This window comes from Myodes glareolus, chromosome X, assembly GCF_982192425.1.
Source record: "Myodes glareolus chromosome X, mMyoGla1.1, whole genome shotgun sequence".
Lineage (NCBI taxonomy): Eukaryota > Metazoa > Chordata > Mammalia > Rodentia > Cricetidae > Myodes > Myodes glareolus.
The window spans coordinates 103,893,156-103,913,766 of record NC_142053.1 but is presented as its reverse complement, the minus strand read 5'-3'; the positions used below and the strand labels follow the sequence as shown (position 1 = coordinate 103,913,766).

General features: G+C 36.5%; 1 protein-coding gene and 1 pseudogene across 1 annotated transcript in view; one reads left to right on the top strand and one right to left on the bottom strand.

Annotated features, from left to right (window-relative positions):
• Positions 1-20,611, bottom strand: part of Cfap47 (cilia and flagella associated protein 47) — a 274,541-nt gene that overhangs the window by 39,485 nt on the left and 214,445 nt on the right. Inside the window, exons 56-57 of the mRNA XM_048427634.3 lie at positions 11,291-11,395; positions 1,868-2,024 (exon numbers count right to left, since the gene is read on the bottom strand). Coding sequence (XP_048283591.3) covers positions 1,868-2,024; positions 11,291-11,395 — 262 coding nt within the window. The remainder of the gene's footprint in view (positions 1-1,867; positions 2,025-11,290; positions 11,396-20,611) is intronic.
• On the top strand, positions 2,588-4,945 carry LOC148117430 (small nuclear ribonucleoprotein-associated protein B-like; annotated as a pseudogene).

Genomic DNA, 20,611 nt, shown 5'->3' with positions numbered 1-20,611 from the left:
TCCTACTCCCTCACTTAATGGCTCAGTGATCATAAACAAATTGGTGGCTCTCTCTGTCCCTTAAGTTTTTCATGTTTAAAATCGAATATAATGATTACTTTAGGGGGTTGATATTTTAGTTTCCTTAGAAATGGTTATTTTGGAAGTGATCTTGGGGAATGCATAACTTGTACACTATTACATAAGTTCCTGCTATAGGGGATTAGAAGTCCATGTATAAGGAGAACTAACAATTTACGCTGAATATACAATGCAGAAGAATACTATTATCCAGGGATATGTGGACTGTGATATTCATTCACTATTCCCTGGCATCCACAGGTAGATTGAATAACAACTTATTGGCACCTCCAGCTTACTCTGGGTGGGGAGAAAATGCTCTTGTAGTCAGAAAAGCACTCAGAAAGATTTCAAGTTATTGGCAATTGAGTGGCAGCTCACATTAACAGTAGCACAGTATTTTCTGTTTTAAGATAACTTAAAGTACAGAGGAAGTTCTTAGTAAAGGATCAGGGACAGTTATGTCTAAATAACGGATGAGGATCATGTATCACCTAATTCAAACATAACTGTATATCAGCCATTCAATTTCAAGTGATCAATATATGTTAATTAAAATGTGCTAAAGTTAAGTTCACATTCCCACGTGTAAATTTTAGAAGACAGCAAAAATTTATGCTTTAGTGGAAGGCAAAAGTACTCATTAATCATGTCCTTGTGAATAAGGACAAAGTTGTCCTTATGCAATAATTGTGTTTGTTGTCATACTCAGACCAGTTGAGTACATGAAAAAAGTTTTTAATTTCTGAGCCAAATACTATAGCCATGATGATTTTATTTTGAAAAATACCTACATGACATATAAAATGTATCAATAATATATAAATGTTTTTAGAAATATTTATTTTATGCAAGATACTAAAGCTACTTGGAAATAAAGTAACTGTATGAAATGCTATGCTTGTTCAAGAACCAATTGTTCTCTCAGATGTGGGGAAAATTTGAGGGATATACCACATGATTGCCTGCTTCCTTTGTTCATGGACTTTTCCACTGGAACTGGTTTCAATTTTTTGGGACTGTGCTTCTCAACTACAATCTAATCTCTCATTATCTACATAATGTCCCAAAATACTTCTAGAATTAGCCAATAAAACGTTGTAAAATCAAATTTTATGAATGCATGAAGCATAGATTCTCTTTTGAAAACTCTCAATGCGTCTGGATAAATGAAAAATGCTTTCCATGATCAGCAGCTTCTACACTGAAACTTCTAGCTTGGTGAGTTTAACCTGGAATAACTGCAGAAGCCAAGAAACTAACTAGAAAGAGGCCATTGGTGGTTGTGGCATGCAGGGAAGAAAAGTCTTTAAGGGAGGAGATATAGTAGAAAATAGGCAATATGAAAATGGAGAGGGTGAATAACTGCAATGGAAAAATTTAAGCAGGGAGATGTGTGGAGGGGTGGGAGAGATGAGAAGAATGTGTTAGAGGAATACCTACTAGCTTGTAGTGGGTTAAACGAAGTCCCAGTGCCAAGTGTGGGATACTTTATGAGTTATTGGTCTGAGAGGTCTCAGAACCCTTAAACAGTATCATTAGAATTTTTATAAACTTTTGCATAATAAGAACTAAAATATTTAAAAAAAATCATAAGAATCTTATGTATTAGCTAACTCATATGTGGATTTAAAAATAAGATCAAAAGACTACTTGACACATAGATTCTAGATCCACCATTTAAGAGGTGTGTTTCAGCAATCAAATTTTACCTCTTATTTTTTATGCTTTCTATTTTATAATATGTTTTTATACTACAATGAAATAAAAAGATAGATATCCACAAAATGTAAGAAAAAGAACCTACTTGTTAATATGAGATCAATGGAAACAGCTTCACGGGTAGGATTTTTGAAATGTATCATGACAGATGCCTGAAGACCAAGGATTGTGGTTATTCTTTGTGCATCTATAGGGCTGGGGAATAGCCCTACTCCAAAGAGGTGGAATTTCCATTCTTTAAACTGTTTAAAAGAAAAAGGAATAGGATTAACATAATTGAACATATACTTGATTTTCAGGATTTATAAAACGTTTTAATGTTTTCTCCAATGAATTTTGTACAGAGTCACATTATGACGTTTTCTAACAAGAATATAATGTACTTTGAGCATTTTTCCTGCGTACTCGGCTACCATCACCTTCATTATTCCCCTTCGCTATCACTGTTCCTCTTTATTTCTTCAGAGAGTTATGATTTGACTTTGATATCATATGTACATATACGATTTTATTTATATGAAATCTAGAAACTACAAATAAGTGAAACCTTGCAATATTTGCCATTCTGAGACAAACTGATTTCACTCAAATGTATTATTTCTAGTTGATTCCTGATAATAATGTACTTCATTTTTGTGGCTGTAAAAAGTATCCATTCTTGTGCTGGCTAGTTTTATGCCAATTTGATGCAAGCTGGATTCACTGGAGAGGAGGGAAGATTAAATGAGAAAATGGCTCTGTAAGATGAGGTTATAGGCCGACCTACAGGGCATTTTCTTAACTAGTGATTGAACTGGGAGTGATTATGAGTGGTACCATTTCTGGGCAGGTGGTGGTCCAGGATTCTATAAGAAAGCAGGGAGAACAGTTCATGAGAAGCAAGTCAGTAGCCAGCACTCCTGCCTGGCCTCTGAAAGAGCTCCTGTCTCCAGGTCCTAGCCCGGTATTTGTTCCTGTCTTGACTTCGTCCAATATGAGCAATGATGTGGAAGCCTAGGTCAAATAAACCCGTTTCTCTCCAAGTTGTTTGGGTCATGGTGTTTCATCAGGGTAATGGAAACCTTAACGAAAACAATCCCTGTTTTCTGACACCTAGATTGGCTCCAAAGCTATAGTGAATGGTGCTGCAATAAACATTTATGTGCAAGTTTCTCTGTAATATGCTGACATGGAGTCCTTCAGGTAAACAGTCAGGTATGCAGTATAACTGGATTATACAGAAAAACTATTTTTAGTGCTGTTAGGATCCATCATACTGATTTCCATAATGGCTGAACTAGTTTTCGGTCTCACCAGTAGTGCATAAGGGATTCCCCTTGTTGGCATCTTGGCCACCACTATTTGCTATTTCTTTTCTTTAGTGGCTGTTATTTTTTCATTTCAATAAAGACATTTCAATAAAGTCTTAATCTTATTTTATTACAAGTACACATACACAGAGATACAGACATAACATATAACATTAGGAAGGTAAGGGAAAAGATTTGACTGTATACATTGTTTGAAGTGGGTTTTTATAAACCCACAAAAGAACCACTAATTGAAAAATATGTTTGTGGCACAGAGAGGGGAGGGAGTTGGAGATGCCTGATGCTTGGTTATTCAGTGATTTTCAACTTGATGGATCAAGCAAGAGTTTGCTTGTGGTGATATTTTGTTAGTAATCTAACAAATAAAGTTTGCCTGGAGCTAGCCACTAGTTAGCCATAGAGGGCAAGCAATGGTGGCATACACCATTAATTCCAGCTCCTTGGAGGCAGAGACAGACAGATCTGTGTGAGTTCAAGGCTATCCTGGACTACAAGAGATTTATCCAGTGAAGCAGAGCCAGGCAGAGGTGGCTCACACCTTTAATCCCAGCACTTGGGAGTCACAAACCTTTAATCAGAGCACCAGGGAGGTGGAGACAGGAAGGGGTATACTTGAGCAGAGAGAAGAATATAAGGCAGGAGGAGACAGACACTCAGGACATTTAGTCTGAGGATTTCTAGAGACAGGATTGCCCATTTGGTCTAAGGATTCCTAGAGACAAGTTCGCCCATTCGGTCTGAGGATCATTAGAGGTAAAAACTAGTGACTGGGTGCTCTGCTTCTCTGATTTGTCAGCATTAACCCCTATATCTGACTTTGAGTTTTAATTATTAAGACCAATTAGAATTCATGCTACAATTGCTAACACCTGAGAAGGACTACTAAACAGCATAAGCCAGAGGTGAAGTCCAGGTCAAAAGCAGGACAGCCTCATTGAGTAACCAAGATTATGATCTGTACCAATGATGTTCTCAGTAGTAGCAAGTTCCTGTGGTGATTTATAGGCAGAATGGAGACATACATTATTAGTAGATCCATCAAAAAGTGGTTAAAGCAGTATTAGAAATTCAAAGTTGTAGAGGTCAAGGAAAACAGGACTTATCCACTGTTTGCAAAGTATCTATCAAGCTTATATAGTTTCTAAGAGAACCTGCAACATACCTTGATTTATAGTCCTCCCTAAGTATTAAAGATCTTGAAAATTTTTTGTTGACAACAGTTAGCTATTGTGAAACAGCAATCAAAGGTGTGGGAAAGAGTAGCAAGACGCAGCTGCAGCATATTTACTATAGTCAATAGAATAGTCTATAGAATGAGGTGTGTGTTACAAGATGGAAGAGGGTTGACTGGTAACTTTAAGGTTTTTGACAAGCATAGGAATTGGATCTCTGTGACTATAGCAATCAGGAAGATCAAGCCAAGGAATGCAAAAAAGCTAGAGAGTAAAAAAAAATAGTCTTTGGTCTGGTCTTGTGATATGGGGAAACTTGGTATCCATGACCGTGGAGGGTCATCTCTTGCTCATGTGCCACTAGCTGATGTGGTGCTGCAGGTGTTCCTGGTGTTGGGAGGACAGATGGCATGAATACCAGCCGGTAAACCTATTTCCCAAGCTCCTGGTGGATTATCAGGCCCTGTCAAAGCAGTAGGTGGTACATTCCAGCAGGTCATTACTCCACACGAAAGAAGCAATGTAGCAGTTGCTGTGCTTCCTGCCACTGCCAGCACTGCTGGAGGCCAAGTCCCCAGCAGGATAGGGAATTTCACTTCTGCCAGCACATCCAAGAACTATGGCTCCTCTACCTAGTAAGAGACCACCCATAGGCCTCCAATTGACCTTCCTCCTGCTTAAGGAACTTCTACAGGCTGCTCTATCCAGAAGGAGAACCCCTTCACCAGGAATTAAGAGTCTCACCATGACTAGAAATGCATCCACCAACCTTTTAGTCTTTCACCCTTGTTTTTTCTCTGTGATGCATTTTGTGAAACTGTGTACCCTGGGAGCTTTTATAACTCTCTTACTATGTTAATTATAGCCAATGAAGACATAGAACAATTGAAATGATTTGTAAATAATCGCTTTATCCCACCCACCAACTCTAGCAGGCATTCCTTGAGAACTCACAAGCCACCAAGGCCAGAGACACAAATAGCCTAACTGCATAACTCCATCTCTCCCCTTTCTTCCATATCTATTCTCACAGTCTCATTCCAAGGTCTTCAAGGAACACTTGTAGTAGCTTCTCCTCACTCACTACCCCAATTCCTAGGGGACTAAGTAGATCCTAGTGGATCACCCTGCTTTCATCCCTCATATAGATATCATTAGGAACCCTCAAGTCCTTCCACATTCCTAAGTGTCAGCACACAATATATTGATTGAAACACATTTTACTAGGAACCATCAGTGGCCAGAATTAGCAGGATCCCAAATGAATTCTTCACCAGGCAATAAATACATAGACACCATAACCTCCTAGGAATTGGAGAGGTAAACAGAAACCAAGGAACAATACACCTACCCAACAAAGACAAGACAGAAACCAGCACCTACAATCACAATCTTTCTAAACCGAGATGCCTACATGCCAGCCTGAAAACAAAACTAATAACAGAACAATATGTCTTAACTAGAGTCCAGCAACCCTATTACAGTAAGACATGAGAACTGCAGTGTAGCTGAAACACACAACAAAGAGCTTAAAATAGCCTTTATGGATATGAAAGAAGAAATGAATAAATTTCTTGACGAAATCTATGAAAACACAAGCAAACTGTAGAAGGAAATGAATAAAACATTTTAAGACCTGAAAGTGGAAATAGAATCAGCAAAGAAAACTTAAACAGGAAAATCTGGAAATCAAAAATTTAGGAACAAGACCCTTATAGGCAAGCTTCACCAGCTAAATACAAGAGATGGAAGAAAGAATCTAACACATTGAAGGTATGACAGAAGAAATGTATACCTCAATCAAAGAATACGTTAAAAAAATTCCAGGCAAAAAGCATCCAGGAAATCTGGGACAATATGAAAAGAAAAAATTATGAATAATAGGAACAGAAGAAGAAGAAACTCAGATCAAAAGCTGATAGAATATTTTCAACAAAATCATAGAAGAAAATTTCCTTATACTAAAAAAGGAGATGCTTATGAAAGTACAAGAAGAATACAGAACAACAGAAAATAAATTCCCCTCAGCACATAATAATCAAAACACTAGAACAAAGAAAGAATATTAAAAGCTGAAATGGAAAATGAACAAGCAATATATTAGGGCATACCTATTAGAATAAAACTTGAGTTTTCAGTGGAGACTCTAAAACCCAGAAGAACCTAGACAGATGTGTTGCAGACTCTAAGAAGCCACAGGTATCAGCCCAGACTACTGTACCTGCAAAAACTTCAATCAGAATATTGAATTGATGGAGAAAATGAGACATTGCATGATAAAAAAATGTAAGCAATATACATCTACAAATTCAACACTACAGAAGGTACTAGAAAGACAACATCATTCAAATTTTGCTAACCACAGACAGGAAATCACAATGGAGTAAATGATCACAGATGAGCAAATCAAAAGAGTGGAATCACAAACACATAAAAAACAGTAACAATAAAATAAGAGGAATCAACAAACAACGGTCATTGATAAATCTCAACAATAATGGTTTTGAGTTATCCAATAAAAAAGATACAGACTAAAAAAACAGATGGAGAACAGGATTAACAATTATATTTCATAGAATAAACACAACATAACATCAAGGATAGGCTTGTATGATAAAACTTTGAGTCCCTGAAGAAAGAAATTGGAGAAGACGTCAGAAGACTGGCTACACTCATGAATTGGTGCTATTAACATAGTATAAATAACCATCTTGCCAAAAGTAATCTACAGATTGAATGCAATCCCCATAAAAAGTCCATCATATTTCTTCATAGATCTTGACAGGAAAACGCTCAGCTTCATATGGAAATGCAAATCACTGAGGATACCTAAAATAACCATCTGTAAATCAAATTGTATATAATAATAAAAATAACATGATATTGGCACAAAAACAGACAAGTTGACCAATGGACTCAAATAGAAAACCCACAGATAAATCCACACACATATGGACAGGTGATTTCTAATAAAGAAGCTAGAAATATACACCAGAAAAGACAGCATCCTTCAACTAATGGTGCTTTTCAAACTGGACTGCTGCATGTAGAAGAATACAAATAGATTCATATTTATCATACTGAATAAAACTCAACTCCAGATGGATCAAAGGCCTCAACATAAAACCAGATACCAGTCGTTTGACTGTTTTTCTTGGCTTTTTTGACTTTCTTTTAGGGATTTAGTGATGTCTTCCAAGTTTTTTTTGTTTGTCTTAAGATCGCCTAGGTAAACTGGCAGTGGGACAGTAGGAGAGAGGTGGTGAAGATGGATACATGAGAGATTGAGATGGCTGAGTTGGGGGAGGGACAGAAAGGGAGATCAATGAAAGAGATATCTTGCTAGAGAGAGTCATTGGGAGTTAGGAGGAAACCAGGTGCTAGGGAAATTCACAGGAATCCATAAGGATGGTCTCAGCTTAAACTCCTAGCAATAGAGGAGAGGGTGCCTGAACTGGCCTTCCCTTATAATTAGACTAGTGACTACTCTAACAGTCATCATAGAATGTACATCCAATTACTGATGAAAGCAGATGTAGAGGGCAGGTCAAAATCATGATGGGGAAAATCAAAGAGAGAGCTGACCGGAGCTAGTGGGAGCTCAAGGACTCTGGACTGACAGCTATGGCACTGAACTAGGCCCTCTGAATGTGGGTGGCAATTGTATGGTTTGATCTGTTTGTGGGACTCCTAGAAGAGGCCTTGCCCTTCTTAGGAGTGGATGGGGGACGTGAGGGGCAGAAGAAGGGGAGGAAAAAATTTTAAGTAAAAGAAATGATCAAAAAAGAGATAACAGGTTCAGACAGAAAGGAAGGTGAGGAATAGCCTTCAACTCAACACAGAAAAAAAAAACCTTTTTGAACAGAACATCATTACTACAGGCACTAATATGAACAATTAACAAATTGGACCTCATGAAACTTTAAAGCTTTTGCATGGCAAAGGGCGTCATCATTTGAACCATGAATTGGATAATATTTTACAAGTGGCACATGTGACATAGGGTAATATCTAAATTTATAAAGAACTTTTAAAAAGTAGATATCAGGAAAAAATAACTCAATTAAAATTTGGGAACAGATCTAAACAGAAATCTCAAAAGAATGAACTTAGAAGGCCAAGAAATACTTGGAGATACTCAACATCTATAACCATCAGGGCAATGCAAATCAAAACTATTTTGAGGTTTCTTACATCTGTCAGAATGACTAAGATCAGTTATACAAGTGAGAGTTCATGTTGGAGTGGACATGGAATAAGATTCAGCTATAACACTCCTGAGCATATACCCAGAGGACAACTCATCAGAGACACTTGCTCAATTATGTTCACTGTAGCTTTATCCATTCCAGTCAGAAATTAGAAACTACATGGAATATCCCTCAAAATATAAATGGATAAAGAAAATATGAAACATTTACAAAATGGAATATTACTCAGCTGTCAAAAATGAAATTGTCAAATTTGGAGGTAAGGATGGAACTACAGAAAATCTTTCTGAGTAAGGTAATCAAGACCTTAAAAAGATAAATATCACACACACACACACACACACACACACTCACTCACCATTCAATGAATCAAAAGGTTTGTGGTTAAGTTACTGTTTACATTTTTCTTTTGGTATCTTACTGAGTACCTTACTTCAGGCAAGACACTGGTACATAGGGATATGTCTAGATGTGAAATTATCACTGCTTAACAGTAGATGGCCAACAGATGGGCTTAATGATATTTTTGGAGGTTCCATGCCTTATAATGCTTGTTAGTGCTTTTGTTTTTAAAAAAATTATCTATTTTTTCCTCATCTATCAATCTATCTATCTGTAGTACATAACTATTTCTTGTGCCGTTTTTGGGGAGCTCTTCTTATTGATTGTATATTCTGTCTATTTTTATGTACTAGTTTCATCTTATTTTATTTCAATTTTTCATTCTCCCTTAGAAATCTGTTTATTTTGTAATGAAAGACAGAAAGGGGATGGATCCAGATGGAAGGTGAGGAGATACTTGGAAGACTAGAAAGAGGAGAAATCATAATCAGGATATATAGTATTTGAGAAAAAAAATTTTCAATAAAAGAAAAAATCTTTGTGTTCATTGATGACATTACAAATAAAAAGTGGTCATTAAGTAAAACAATAAGTAAATGTCCTACGTATTCATCTCACAAATGAATGTTTCCAAGATTAAAATTCCAACAAAAAGAAGAAAAATTGGTTTACAGTTAATTCAAGATAGTATAAGTGCTAACAGGAAATCTATAAAACGTTGTCTCTTAATGGACATGCTTAAATGCAAGTTATATCTGTATACTGTATCTTTAAAAATACATTTTTTCATATTCTTTCTTAATGCTTTTTCTAGTATCATATCTTTTTGGAAGTGCTAGGGATGAGATTTAGGGCCTAATCCATGCTTAGAAAGCACACTGCCCCGATCTAAATCTTCAACCTATTTTATGAGACACAGTCTCACAATGTAGCCTAAGCAGGTCTTGTACTTGCTATCAACAATTTTATCTGTATCCAAAAATGATTGTCTTACTATACTCTTCAGGTGTCATGTAAGTTCCTTGTGTTTATATGTCCGAAGTTTATTTTACATGACTGATTTAAAAAGAATATCTGGTTGTTCTAAACCATTGGGATTTAGCCAATCCCTTCAAAGAAGGTAATATTTCATATTTCCTCAGGTGACGTGTATAATAAACCATATCTTGTCTTTAATGAACACTTATATCTAATAGTTGTCCTAGCATAGTTTAAATTATCGCCTTGATTCAGGGAGTGGAATTCATAAATAGGTAGTCTTCTGGAATAGATTCACCTCAGGATTTTAGCAATTCTGTAATTTTAAAAAAAGCTTTTGCTATCTGATCTTTAGAGGAAATGAGTTATAAAATAAAATAAACGAGGAACACTATTCGAAAACAAATATAAAACATTTGAGAACTGAGAAACAAATTTCATAACAAAGAGCAAAGAAAAGTTTAATTAGCATAATTTCTGTTTACAATTGTTGCCCTTCTTCTGTGATGTGACTATGTAAATTTTCTTACAGGTTCTAGTAGCATAATCAATTCAAGATATTTAAGGCTGGTATTAGAATCTTGGTATTCTGCCAATTATAGTGCAAGTGAGATTTTTAGGACACAAGGTGTTTATATGAATGTAAACCAGAAGCAAATGACAGCTAATTAACCATAGCCATTTCTCTCAGTACAGGCTACATTTTGGAAATAGTTAAAATTTGTCTGACTAGTATTGAAGTTAGGTAATTTTAGATTATTTAGCTACTCAGTTGTGCATGTCAGGTCATGTAAATACAATCAATCAAAAATTCAGAAACAAATATAAATCTTTATAACATTTTCCATAAAGGTAAAGAGTTATTTCAAATATTTAGGCTTCAAAAATAAAATTTAAAGCTTATTTTAAAGTGTGTTCTTTATATCCTTGGGCATACATAATATCTACTGTTCATACAAAAGTTCATTATTAAAGTTTTATGAACTGACTGATTTTACTTGCAAATGATGTCAACTTGATGAATATGATAAAAAGATGTGAATCATTTGTGGATAAAAAGGGCAACAAAATAAGGCACAAAGTTAAAGAGAAACATTGGGAAGGTGAGAAGATCTGGACTTAGTAGTTGAAGAGATGAATTATTGGTTCAGATGTAACCACTTAAGAATGGAAATTTTCAGCAGATAGAGAGTGAGTACTCAGAGGGATTGAAATAAAGACCATTGTTCAACTGATTTAGGAAATGTTTAAGATGAGCATGTTCTTGTTTCACTTTATCTTATATTTAAGAAAGAACTTATTGCTCAGTTTCTAGGCTTAAAGACAACAACATATCTTATTTAGCTGTTTATAAATCAGTAGTCTACACTATCATATTTTAAAACATTTACTTAATGTTTTACAATGAAAATGTTTTAATTGTAAAAGTTATTAACTGCATGGACAGCACTTATCTATGTAGATTCTACTTCATCAGAGATCATACTCATCATACCTGAGTGCAATAGAAGTTAATACAAGTTTCATGACCATCTCTCCCCAGTCCAGATGGATGAAAGTAAACAGATATCTCTGTGGTAGAGTGAGGTGGTAGAACCAACTGCGAGAATTAGGAAAAAAACACACAAGAAAAACAAGAATTAATATATTTGTTGAGGTGAAATTTTTGTGAGCTAGGTGTATGAAAAGCTGATCCTTGTATGGTAAGTGTGAGGAGTTGCACACATTATCTTCTTTTGTATAACCACTATTCAAATATTGATTACAGGGGATGTGATAAACACCATTTGTCATGTTAGTTCTCAGGCCATAGTTTTTCTCCAGACAATGACCACGCAAGACTTACTCACTGTGTACGAACATTAAAAAATTAATCATAAGTGCTTATTTAAACTCCCTAATTATGTACATGTGAACTATACTAAGAAATCTATAGCTTTCTAATATTCTATGGAACAGGCCAAATTACTGCAAGAACCTAACTCATAAATTTGTCAATGTCAAAAGAAATAAATATCATTTCTTTTTAACATCAGTGTTAAGTCAAGTTCTTTTCATATCTTTTTTTTCACATCATCTTGTTATATACATATTCATGTACTAGTTGGTGGTCTGTAGTATGAGTTTCAAATTTCTTTTTAGCAATAGTAAAAGGAGACAATGATTAAATCAAAATACACTTGAGTATTATATAATCAAAGTACTATGCTGGGAATATTACAATATTTAATACCAATGGATATAGAAGAGCTGATAGAGTCAAAATGCTCAAAAATAATTTTAAACTAAATATTTTCACAAATTATCTTCAACCACAGCAAAGAAAAATTAAGATTCAATAGAAACAGTCAATCCCTGTAACATATAGCATTTGGTGTTCAATAGTCATGAAACACAAAAACAAATTTAATATACATTATTTTTAAATAAAATTTGCAAATGATATGGCAAAAGAATAACAAAGGTTAGAGGGAAACCCAGTTGAGTTTCACTCTTCTAGATGACTCTAGCATTTGTCATGGTGCAAAAAGAGTAATCAGCAGAGTTAGGTAAACTTTTGAATTCACATGGATTCAAGATGATTGTGGAAATTTATAGGCTATTAAAATATAATCTTGGCCCTGCTGAGCAGTTCTTCACAGAGAGGTGAGTGGGTGCTAGCCTGGGCAGCCTGCCTGCCTCTCCGGGAAGGGAGCACAGCCCTGCCCCCCTCAGCTTCTGCGCCAGGGTCTTCGGTGTTCCAAGGGACCCCTCCCCTCCCCCCACTGCTGCGGGCCCTTTGTCTCCTGAGTCCTGGGAAGACCAGCTAGCCCTGTTGCCCTGCTGAGCAGTTCTTCCCAGAGAGGGCTGAGGAGCTCTATCCAGAGAGTGCTGTGAAGTCCTACCCAGAGAGTGCTGAGGAGTTCTATCCAGAAAGTGCTGAGGAGTTTCATCCAGAGTGGGGGAGATGGGCAGGCGCCAATGCAAGAATTCCTCCAACAACCTGAAAGGCAACATGACATCGCCAGAATCCAGGGAGCTCGAAACTAGAAGAATTGAACACCCTACTCCAGAAGAAATAGAAGAAATCGACTCTAAGCGCTTCTTTATGAAAATAATAGAGGAACTTAAACAGGAGGTGAAAATCTGCCGTAAAGAAATGGAAGATAAGTATAACAAAAAAATTGAGGAAATGAGTAAAGAAATGGAAGAGAAATATACCAAAAAGTTTGAAGAAATGAGTAAATCCGTAAATGAAATTCTGGGAAACCAAGAAAAAACAATCAAACAGGTAATAGAAACAGTTCAAGATTTGAAAACTGAAATGGAGTCAATGAAGAAATCACAAACCGAGGGCCGGCTGGCTATGGAAAATCTGGGTAAACGAACAGAGACTTCAGAAACAAGCTTAACCAATAGAATACAAGAGATAGAAGAGAGAATCTCAGACTCTGAGGACACCATAGAGAAATTAAACACTCTGTCCAAAGAAAACAGCAAATCCAACAAATTCTCATCACAAAACATTCAGGAACTGTGGGACACAATAAAAAAATCAAATCTAAGAATAATAGGAGTAGAAGAAGGAGAAGAATTGCATTTCAAAGATCCAGAAAATATACTCAACAAAATTATAGAAGAAAACTTTCCCATCCTAAAGAACGATATTCCTATGAAGGTTCAAGAAGCATACAGAACACCGAATAGACTGGATCAGAAAAAAACATCCCCTCGTCATATAATAATCAAAACACAAAGCATTCAGACTAAAGAAAGGATATTGAGAGCTGCAAAGGAAAAAGGTCAAGTAACTTATAAAGGTAAACCTATCAGACTTACACCAGACTTCTCGATGGAAACCATGAAAGCCAGAAGGTCCTGGATAGAGGTACTGCAGAAACTAAGAGACAATGGATGCAAACCCAGACTACTTTACCCAGCCAAGCTATTGTTCACTATCAACGGAGAAAACAAAATATTCCAGGATAAAAACAAATTTAAACAATACGTAGCTACTAATCCAGCCTTACAGAGAATACTAGAAGGAAAATCACAACCCAAGGAATCCAACATTCCCAACACTGCCTACATTAACTCAGACATCTAGCGACCCTTCACAAGCACAACTCAAAGAAGGAAAACACATACACGCTACTACCCAAAAAAATGACCGGAGTCATCGATCACTGGTCATTAATATCACTTAATATCAATGGTCTCAACTCACCTATAAAGAGGCACAGACTTAGAGATTGGATACGAAAACAGGATCCAACATTCTGCTGTCTACAAGAAACACACCTCAACCACAAAGACAGACACCTACTCAGAGTAAAGGGTTGGGAAAAGGTTTTCCAAGCAAATGGACCTAAGAAACAAGCGGGTGTGGCCATTCTAATATCTAACAAAATCGACTTCAAACTAAAATCAATCAGAAGAGATGGAGATGGACATTTCATACTCATAACAGGAACAATTCATCAGGAAGAAGTCTCAATCTTGAATATCTATGCCCCTAATATAAAGGCACCCACATATGTAAAAGAAACTCTTCTAGAACTCAAGGCAGTCATCAAACCACACACACTAATAGTAGGAGACTTCAACACTCCTCTCTCACCAATGGACAGGTCAATCAGACAGAAACCTAACAGAGAAATAAGAGATTTACTGGAGGTACTGAATCAAATGGACTTAACAGACATCTATAGAACACTCCACCCAAATAGGAAAGAGTATACCTTCTTCTCTGCAGCCCATGGAACCTTCTCGAAAATTGACCACATACTTGGTAACAAAGCAAACTTCCACAGATACAAAAAAATATTAGTGACCACCTGTGTCTTGTCAGATCACCATGGATTAAAATTAGAATTCAACAACAATGGTACCCCCAGGAAGCCAACAAACTCATGGAAGTTGAACAGTCAACTACTAAATCACCCCTGGGTCAAGGAAGAAATAAAGAAAGAAATTAAAGTCTTCCTTGAATATAATGAAAACAAAGACACAACGTATTCAAACCTATGGGACACAATGAAAGCTGTGCTAAGAGGAAAGTTCATAGCACTAAGTGCCCACCTAAAGAAAACAGAGAAAGCACACATTGGAGACTTAACAACACACTTGAAAGCTCTAGAAAAAAAAGAAGCTGATTTACCCAGGAGGAGTAGAAGACTGGAAATAATTAAACTGAGGGCTGAAATCAACAAAATAGAAACACAGAAAACAATTCAAAGAATCAATGAAGCAAAAAGCTGGTTCTTGGAGAAAATTAACAAGATTGACAAACCCCTATCCAAACTAATCAAACGGCAGAGAGAGAACTTGCAAATTAATAGGATCAGAAATGAAAAGGGGGACATAATCACAGACACGGAGGAAATTCAGGGAATCATTAGATCTTACTACGAAAGTTTATATGCCACAAAGTTGGAAAATGTAAAAGAAATGGACATTTTTTTAGATAAGTACCGTATACCAAAGTTGAACCAAGACCAGGTGAACAATCTAAATAGACCTGTTAGTCGTGAAGAACTAGAAGCTGTTATCAAAAATCTCCCTACCAAAAAAAGCCCAGGACCAGATGGTTTCAATGCAGAATTCTACCAGAACTTCCAGGAAGAGCTAATACCTATACTCCTTAATGTATTCCACAATATAGAAAAAGAAAAGTCACGGCCAAACTCCTTTTATGAAGCTGCAGTCACCCTAATACCAAAACCACACAAAGACACAACCAAGAAAGAGAATTACAGGCCAATCTCACTCATGAACATCGATGCGAAAATTCTCAATAAAATACTGGCAAACCGAATCCAAGAACACATTAGAAAAATCATCCATTATGATCAAGTAGGCTTCATCCCAGAGATGCAGGGATGGTTCAACATACGCAAATCTATCAATGTAATCCATCATATAAATAAACTGAAAGAAAAAAATCATATGATCATTTCATTGGATGCTGAAAAAGCGTTTGACAAAATTCAACACCCATTTATGATAAAGGTGTTGGAGAGACTGGGGATACAAGGATCATACCTAAATATAATAAAAGCAATATACAGCAAGCCGACAGCTAACATCAAATTGACTGGAGAGAAACTCAAAGCCTTTCCACTAAAATCAGGAACACGACAAGGCTGTCCACTCTCTCCATACCTCTTCAATATAGTGCTTGAAATTCTAGCAATAGCAATAAGACAACATAAGGGGATCAAGGGGATTCGAATTGGAAAGGATGAAGTTAAACTTTCGTTATTTGCTGACGATATGATAGTGTACATAAGCGACCCCAAAAACTCTACCAAAGAACTCCTACAGCTGATAAACACCTTTAGTAACGTGGCAGGATACAAGATCAACTCCAAAAAATCAGTGGCACTCCTATACACAAAGGATAAAGAAACGGAGAGGGAAATCAGAGAAACATCACCTTTCACGATAGCCACAAACACCATAAAATATCTTGGGGTTACTCTAACCAAGGATGTAAAAGACCTATTTGACAAGAACTTTAAGCCTTTGAAAAGAGAAATTGAGGAGGATACCAGAAAATGGAAAGACCTCCCCTGCTCTTGGATTGGGAGAATCAACATAGTAAAAATGGCAATTCTACCAAAAGCAATCTACAGATTCAATGCAATCCCCATCAAAATCCCATCAAACTTCTTCACAGACCTTGAGAGAACATTAATCAAGTTTATATGGAAAAACAAAAAACCCAGGATAGCCAAAACAATCTTATACAATAAAAGAACTTCTGGAGGCATTACCATTCCTGACTTCAAACTCTATTATAGAGCTACAGTATTGAAAACAGCTTGGTATTGGCATAAGAACAGAGAAGTCGACCTATGGAATCGAATAGAAGACCCAGATATTAACCCAAAAACTTATGAACACCTAATTTTCGACAAGGGAGCTAAAGGTATACAATGGAAGAAGGAAAGCATCTTTAACAAATGGTGCTGGCATAACTGGATGTCAATCTGTAAAAAAATGAAAATAGATCCATATCTATCACCATGCACAAAAATCAAGTCCAAATGGATTAAAGACATCAACATTAATCCGTCCACTTTGAACCTGATAGAAGAGAAAGTGGGAAGTAGTCTACAAGATTTAGGCACAGGAGGCCTCTTCCTAAGTAGGACCCCAGCAGCACAGACAATAAGAGAAACAATGAATAAATGGGATCTACTGAAACTGGGAAGCTTCTGTAAAGCAAAGGACACTGTCAGTAGGACAAAAAGGCTGCCTTCTGACTGGGAGAAGATCTTCACCAACCCCTCATCAGACAAAGGTCTGATCTCCAGAATATACAAAGAACTCAAGAAACTAGACACTAAAACTCTAATTAACCCAATTAAAAAATGGGGTACTGATCTGAACAGAGAATTCACAACAGATGAACTTCGAATGGCCAGAAGACACTTAAGGTCATGCTCAACCTCCTTAGCGATCAGGGAAATGCAAATCAAAACCACTTTGACATACCATCTTACACCTGTCAGAATAGCTAAAGTTAAAAACAGCAATGATAGCCTATGCTGGAGAGGATGTGGAATGAGGGGAACACTCATCCATTGTTGGTGGGAATGCAAACTTGTGCAGCCACTTTGGAAATCAGTGTGGCGGTTTCTCAGGAAACTGGGAGTCAACCTCCCTCAGGACCCAGCAATTCCTCTCTTGGGAATATACCCTAGAGATGCCCAAACATACTACAAAAGCATTTGTTCAACTATGTTCATAGCAGCACTATTTGTAATAGCCAGAACCTGGAAACAGCCTAGGTGCCCCTCAATAGAAGAATGGTTAAAGAAGGTGTGGAACATATACACGTTAGAGTTTTACTCAGCGGTAAAAAATAATGACATCTTGAATTTTGCATGCAAATGGATGGATATAGAAAACGCTTTACTGAGTGAGGTAAGCCAGACCCAAAAAGAGGAATATGGTATGTATTCACTCATAAGTGGATTCTAACCATAGTTAAAGGTCTTTGAGCCTATTATTCGTGATCCTAGAGAAGCTAAATAAGAAGACGAACCTGATGAAGATTTTTTAGCTATCCGCCAGGAGGTAGGAAATAGTCAAGAGTCCCAGGTAACCTTGGGTGCATGGGGGGGGTGGGAGGGTTGTTGGAAGGGGAGAGGGTTAGAGAGAAGGGAGTAGGGGAGGAATGGAGAAAGCTCTGTTGACCGGGATGGGGGGAAGGGAGGAAGGATGAATGTGGGATCAGGGAAGAATATATTTCAACTAAGGGAGTCATATTAGAGTTTACAGGAAACTTGATTATATATGGGATCCCAGGTCCAAGGAGAGATCCCCAGATTGTTCTCTGGACAGAGGAGGGGGTGCCTGAACCGGCCTTGGCCCGTGACCATACTGATGAATATTTTGCTTATCACCATAGATCCCTCATCTGGCGTTGGATGACGATACAGATGGAGGCCCGCGTTGGAGCACGGAACTGAGCCCCCCAAGATCCAAATGGAAGGAAGAAAATGACGAAGGACTGCGAGGGATACTATCACCCACTGATACAAGGGGTCGGATCTAATGAGAGTTTACCAAGGCCAGATGGACCGTGACTGAACTAGCATGTGATCCAACCAGATTCTCTGAATGTGGCCGGATTTTCTGAATGTGGCTGGCCTGCAGTCTTACTGAGAAGCCATTGACAATGACACTGGGACTGGTTTCCTCTGCATATACTGGATTTTTGGGATCCAGTCTGTTTGGATGCTCACCTTCCTGGACCTGGAGGGAGGGGGGAGGAACTTGGACTTCCCACAGTGCAGGAGACCCTGACTGCCCTTGGGGACAAAGAGGGAGGAAAAGAGGGAGGGGGGGAGTGGGAGGGCGTTGGGAGGAGGGGCGTAAATGGAAACTCTTTATAATTTAATAAAATTACTTTCAAAAAAAATTAAAAAATAAAATAAAATAAAATAAAATAAAATATAATCTTATCAAGTATTTACATTAAAATAAGAAGAAATAGAATGGAGAGACGAGAAAAATACAGAGCTTATGCGCAGATTGTTAATTTGTGAAGCAAAGGTAAAAGTTAAAGGTATAGGACTGCTAATTATATTGTTTTAAATTTTCTTTTATATTTGAAAATGTAATAAACTGTTGAAAAAAGATTATTATTTGCCCTTAAAATAGATTTATGTTAATTTATTAAAATATTAATGAAATATAGTAATTATCAGTAAAAAGTTATATGAATACTATGCAATTAAAGACAAGAATAAAAATGAATATACAGATATAAACATTTATATATGTAACTATATACATATATATATCATTCATGATTGAAAAATAGTTTTATAATTTTCCATGTGTTATTAGATCTATTTGCTATCAAATGATTAACTGTGTTCATATACTTTATAATAGTATTGCCTCATATATAACTGATGGAGTAAGTCACAAAACAAAAGCAACCCCACGCAAACTCAGAATTAAGATTAATAAAAGGGTTATTTATTTAAAAGGAAAAACTTACAGATCACCGTCCTAGACAACAGCCTCCTGCAGGAACAGGAAAAGCATCTGATAGTCAGAAGTGGAATCCGAAGTAAGCAAGAGAGCGAGAGGGCTGCCGCAGCTTATGTTTAAAGCAAAAGATACCACACCCCAGTGGGCTGGTATCTCAAAGGCTATTGGTTGAAGGAGAAAAAGTAGCTTCCACAGCATATAACTTTGGGTTTATATATAATATTAGCCATAAGTGCATATTTAATTCAAATAACACTTGATAAATAAATAAACAATAGAGTCTAAAAGTCATGAATGAATGGATAAAATAGTCTGTTTTTGTAATGATACCAGGTGCCATGCAATATATAGCCTTTGTTTTTCTCTGGACCAAAGATTAGCATCTTCTATAAGAGTAAAGACATATATGATGGTGAAATCTCTACTTTTAATGAGGAATTTAAAGTACAGGAAAGCAACATAATGAACTCTATATGCTTTAAAATTATGTGCTGTTAAGTGATACATTCAAATATGTACATTCCAATATACTTTGTAATATTAATATTGTTAATTCTAACAAGTACTTTTACTATATTCATCCTTCATTAGCTTTTGTTAAGAAAATTTTCAGTAATTCGTTGAGAATTTCAAACAGTATGTTTCAATACATTCACCACTCCTTTCTCTTGATCCAACCTCAGTTCCCTCCCCATGCACTTTGAGTTCTCTTTTCACAGGTTCATGAAATCCAATCTGTTTTATGTTCTCATATTGCCCTCCCAAGCCTGCTGAATCACTTTTTAGTTGGCAACCAGAAGTTGCAAAGAGACAGATATTTAGATATAAAGACATCAAAGTATATATTTGTTCAACAGTCATTAAACTAAACAATAAAAGCCTTTATTTCAATATATCTGTCAGCAGAGCTCCAGGAAAGGTTCTTTGATAAAAATCAAACACTGTAATTATGTATTTTCTTTTCTGAAATAGTTTCACTTTTCCCTAGACTACATTCTCATTCCTCAGCTCAGTTTCTTGAGAATCTTGCCTCAGGTCTTGAGTGGCTAAAGTAGCTGTGACTAGAGATTTACCCACACACCAGTGCCTGTCTTAAAATTATCATTTCCAAGTTTACTTGAATGGATACGGGATCAAATCAACTGCAAGGAATTGGTGTCCTGTGGTTTAGAAACATAGATCTTGATGTTAAAGCATCTTATCTTGTTTTGTAATTTAGTAAAAAGATAAAAATGGTTTTGATTGTATAATTTGGTTATATTCTTCATGACCACAAAATGAACAATGATATGACGAGATAATGAGTAAGAGCTGTATAAGA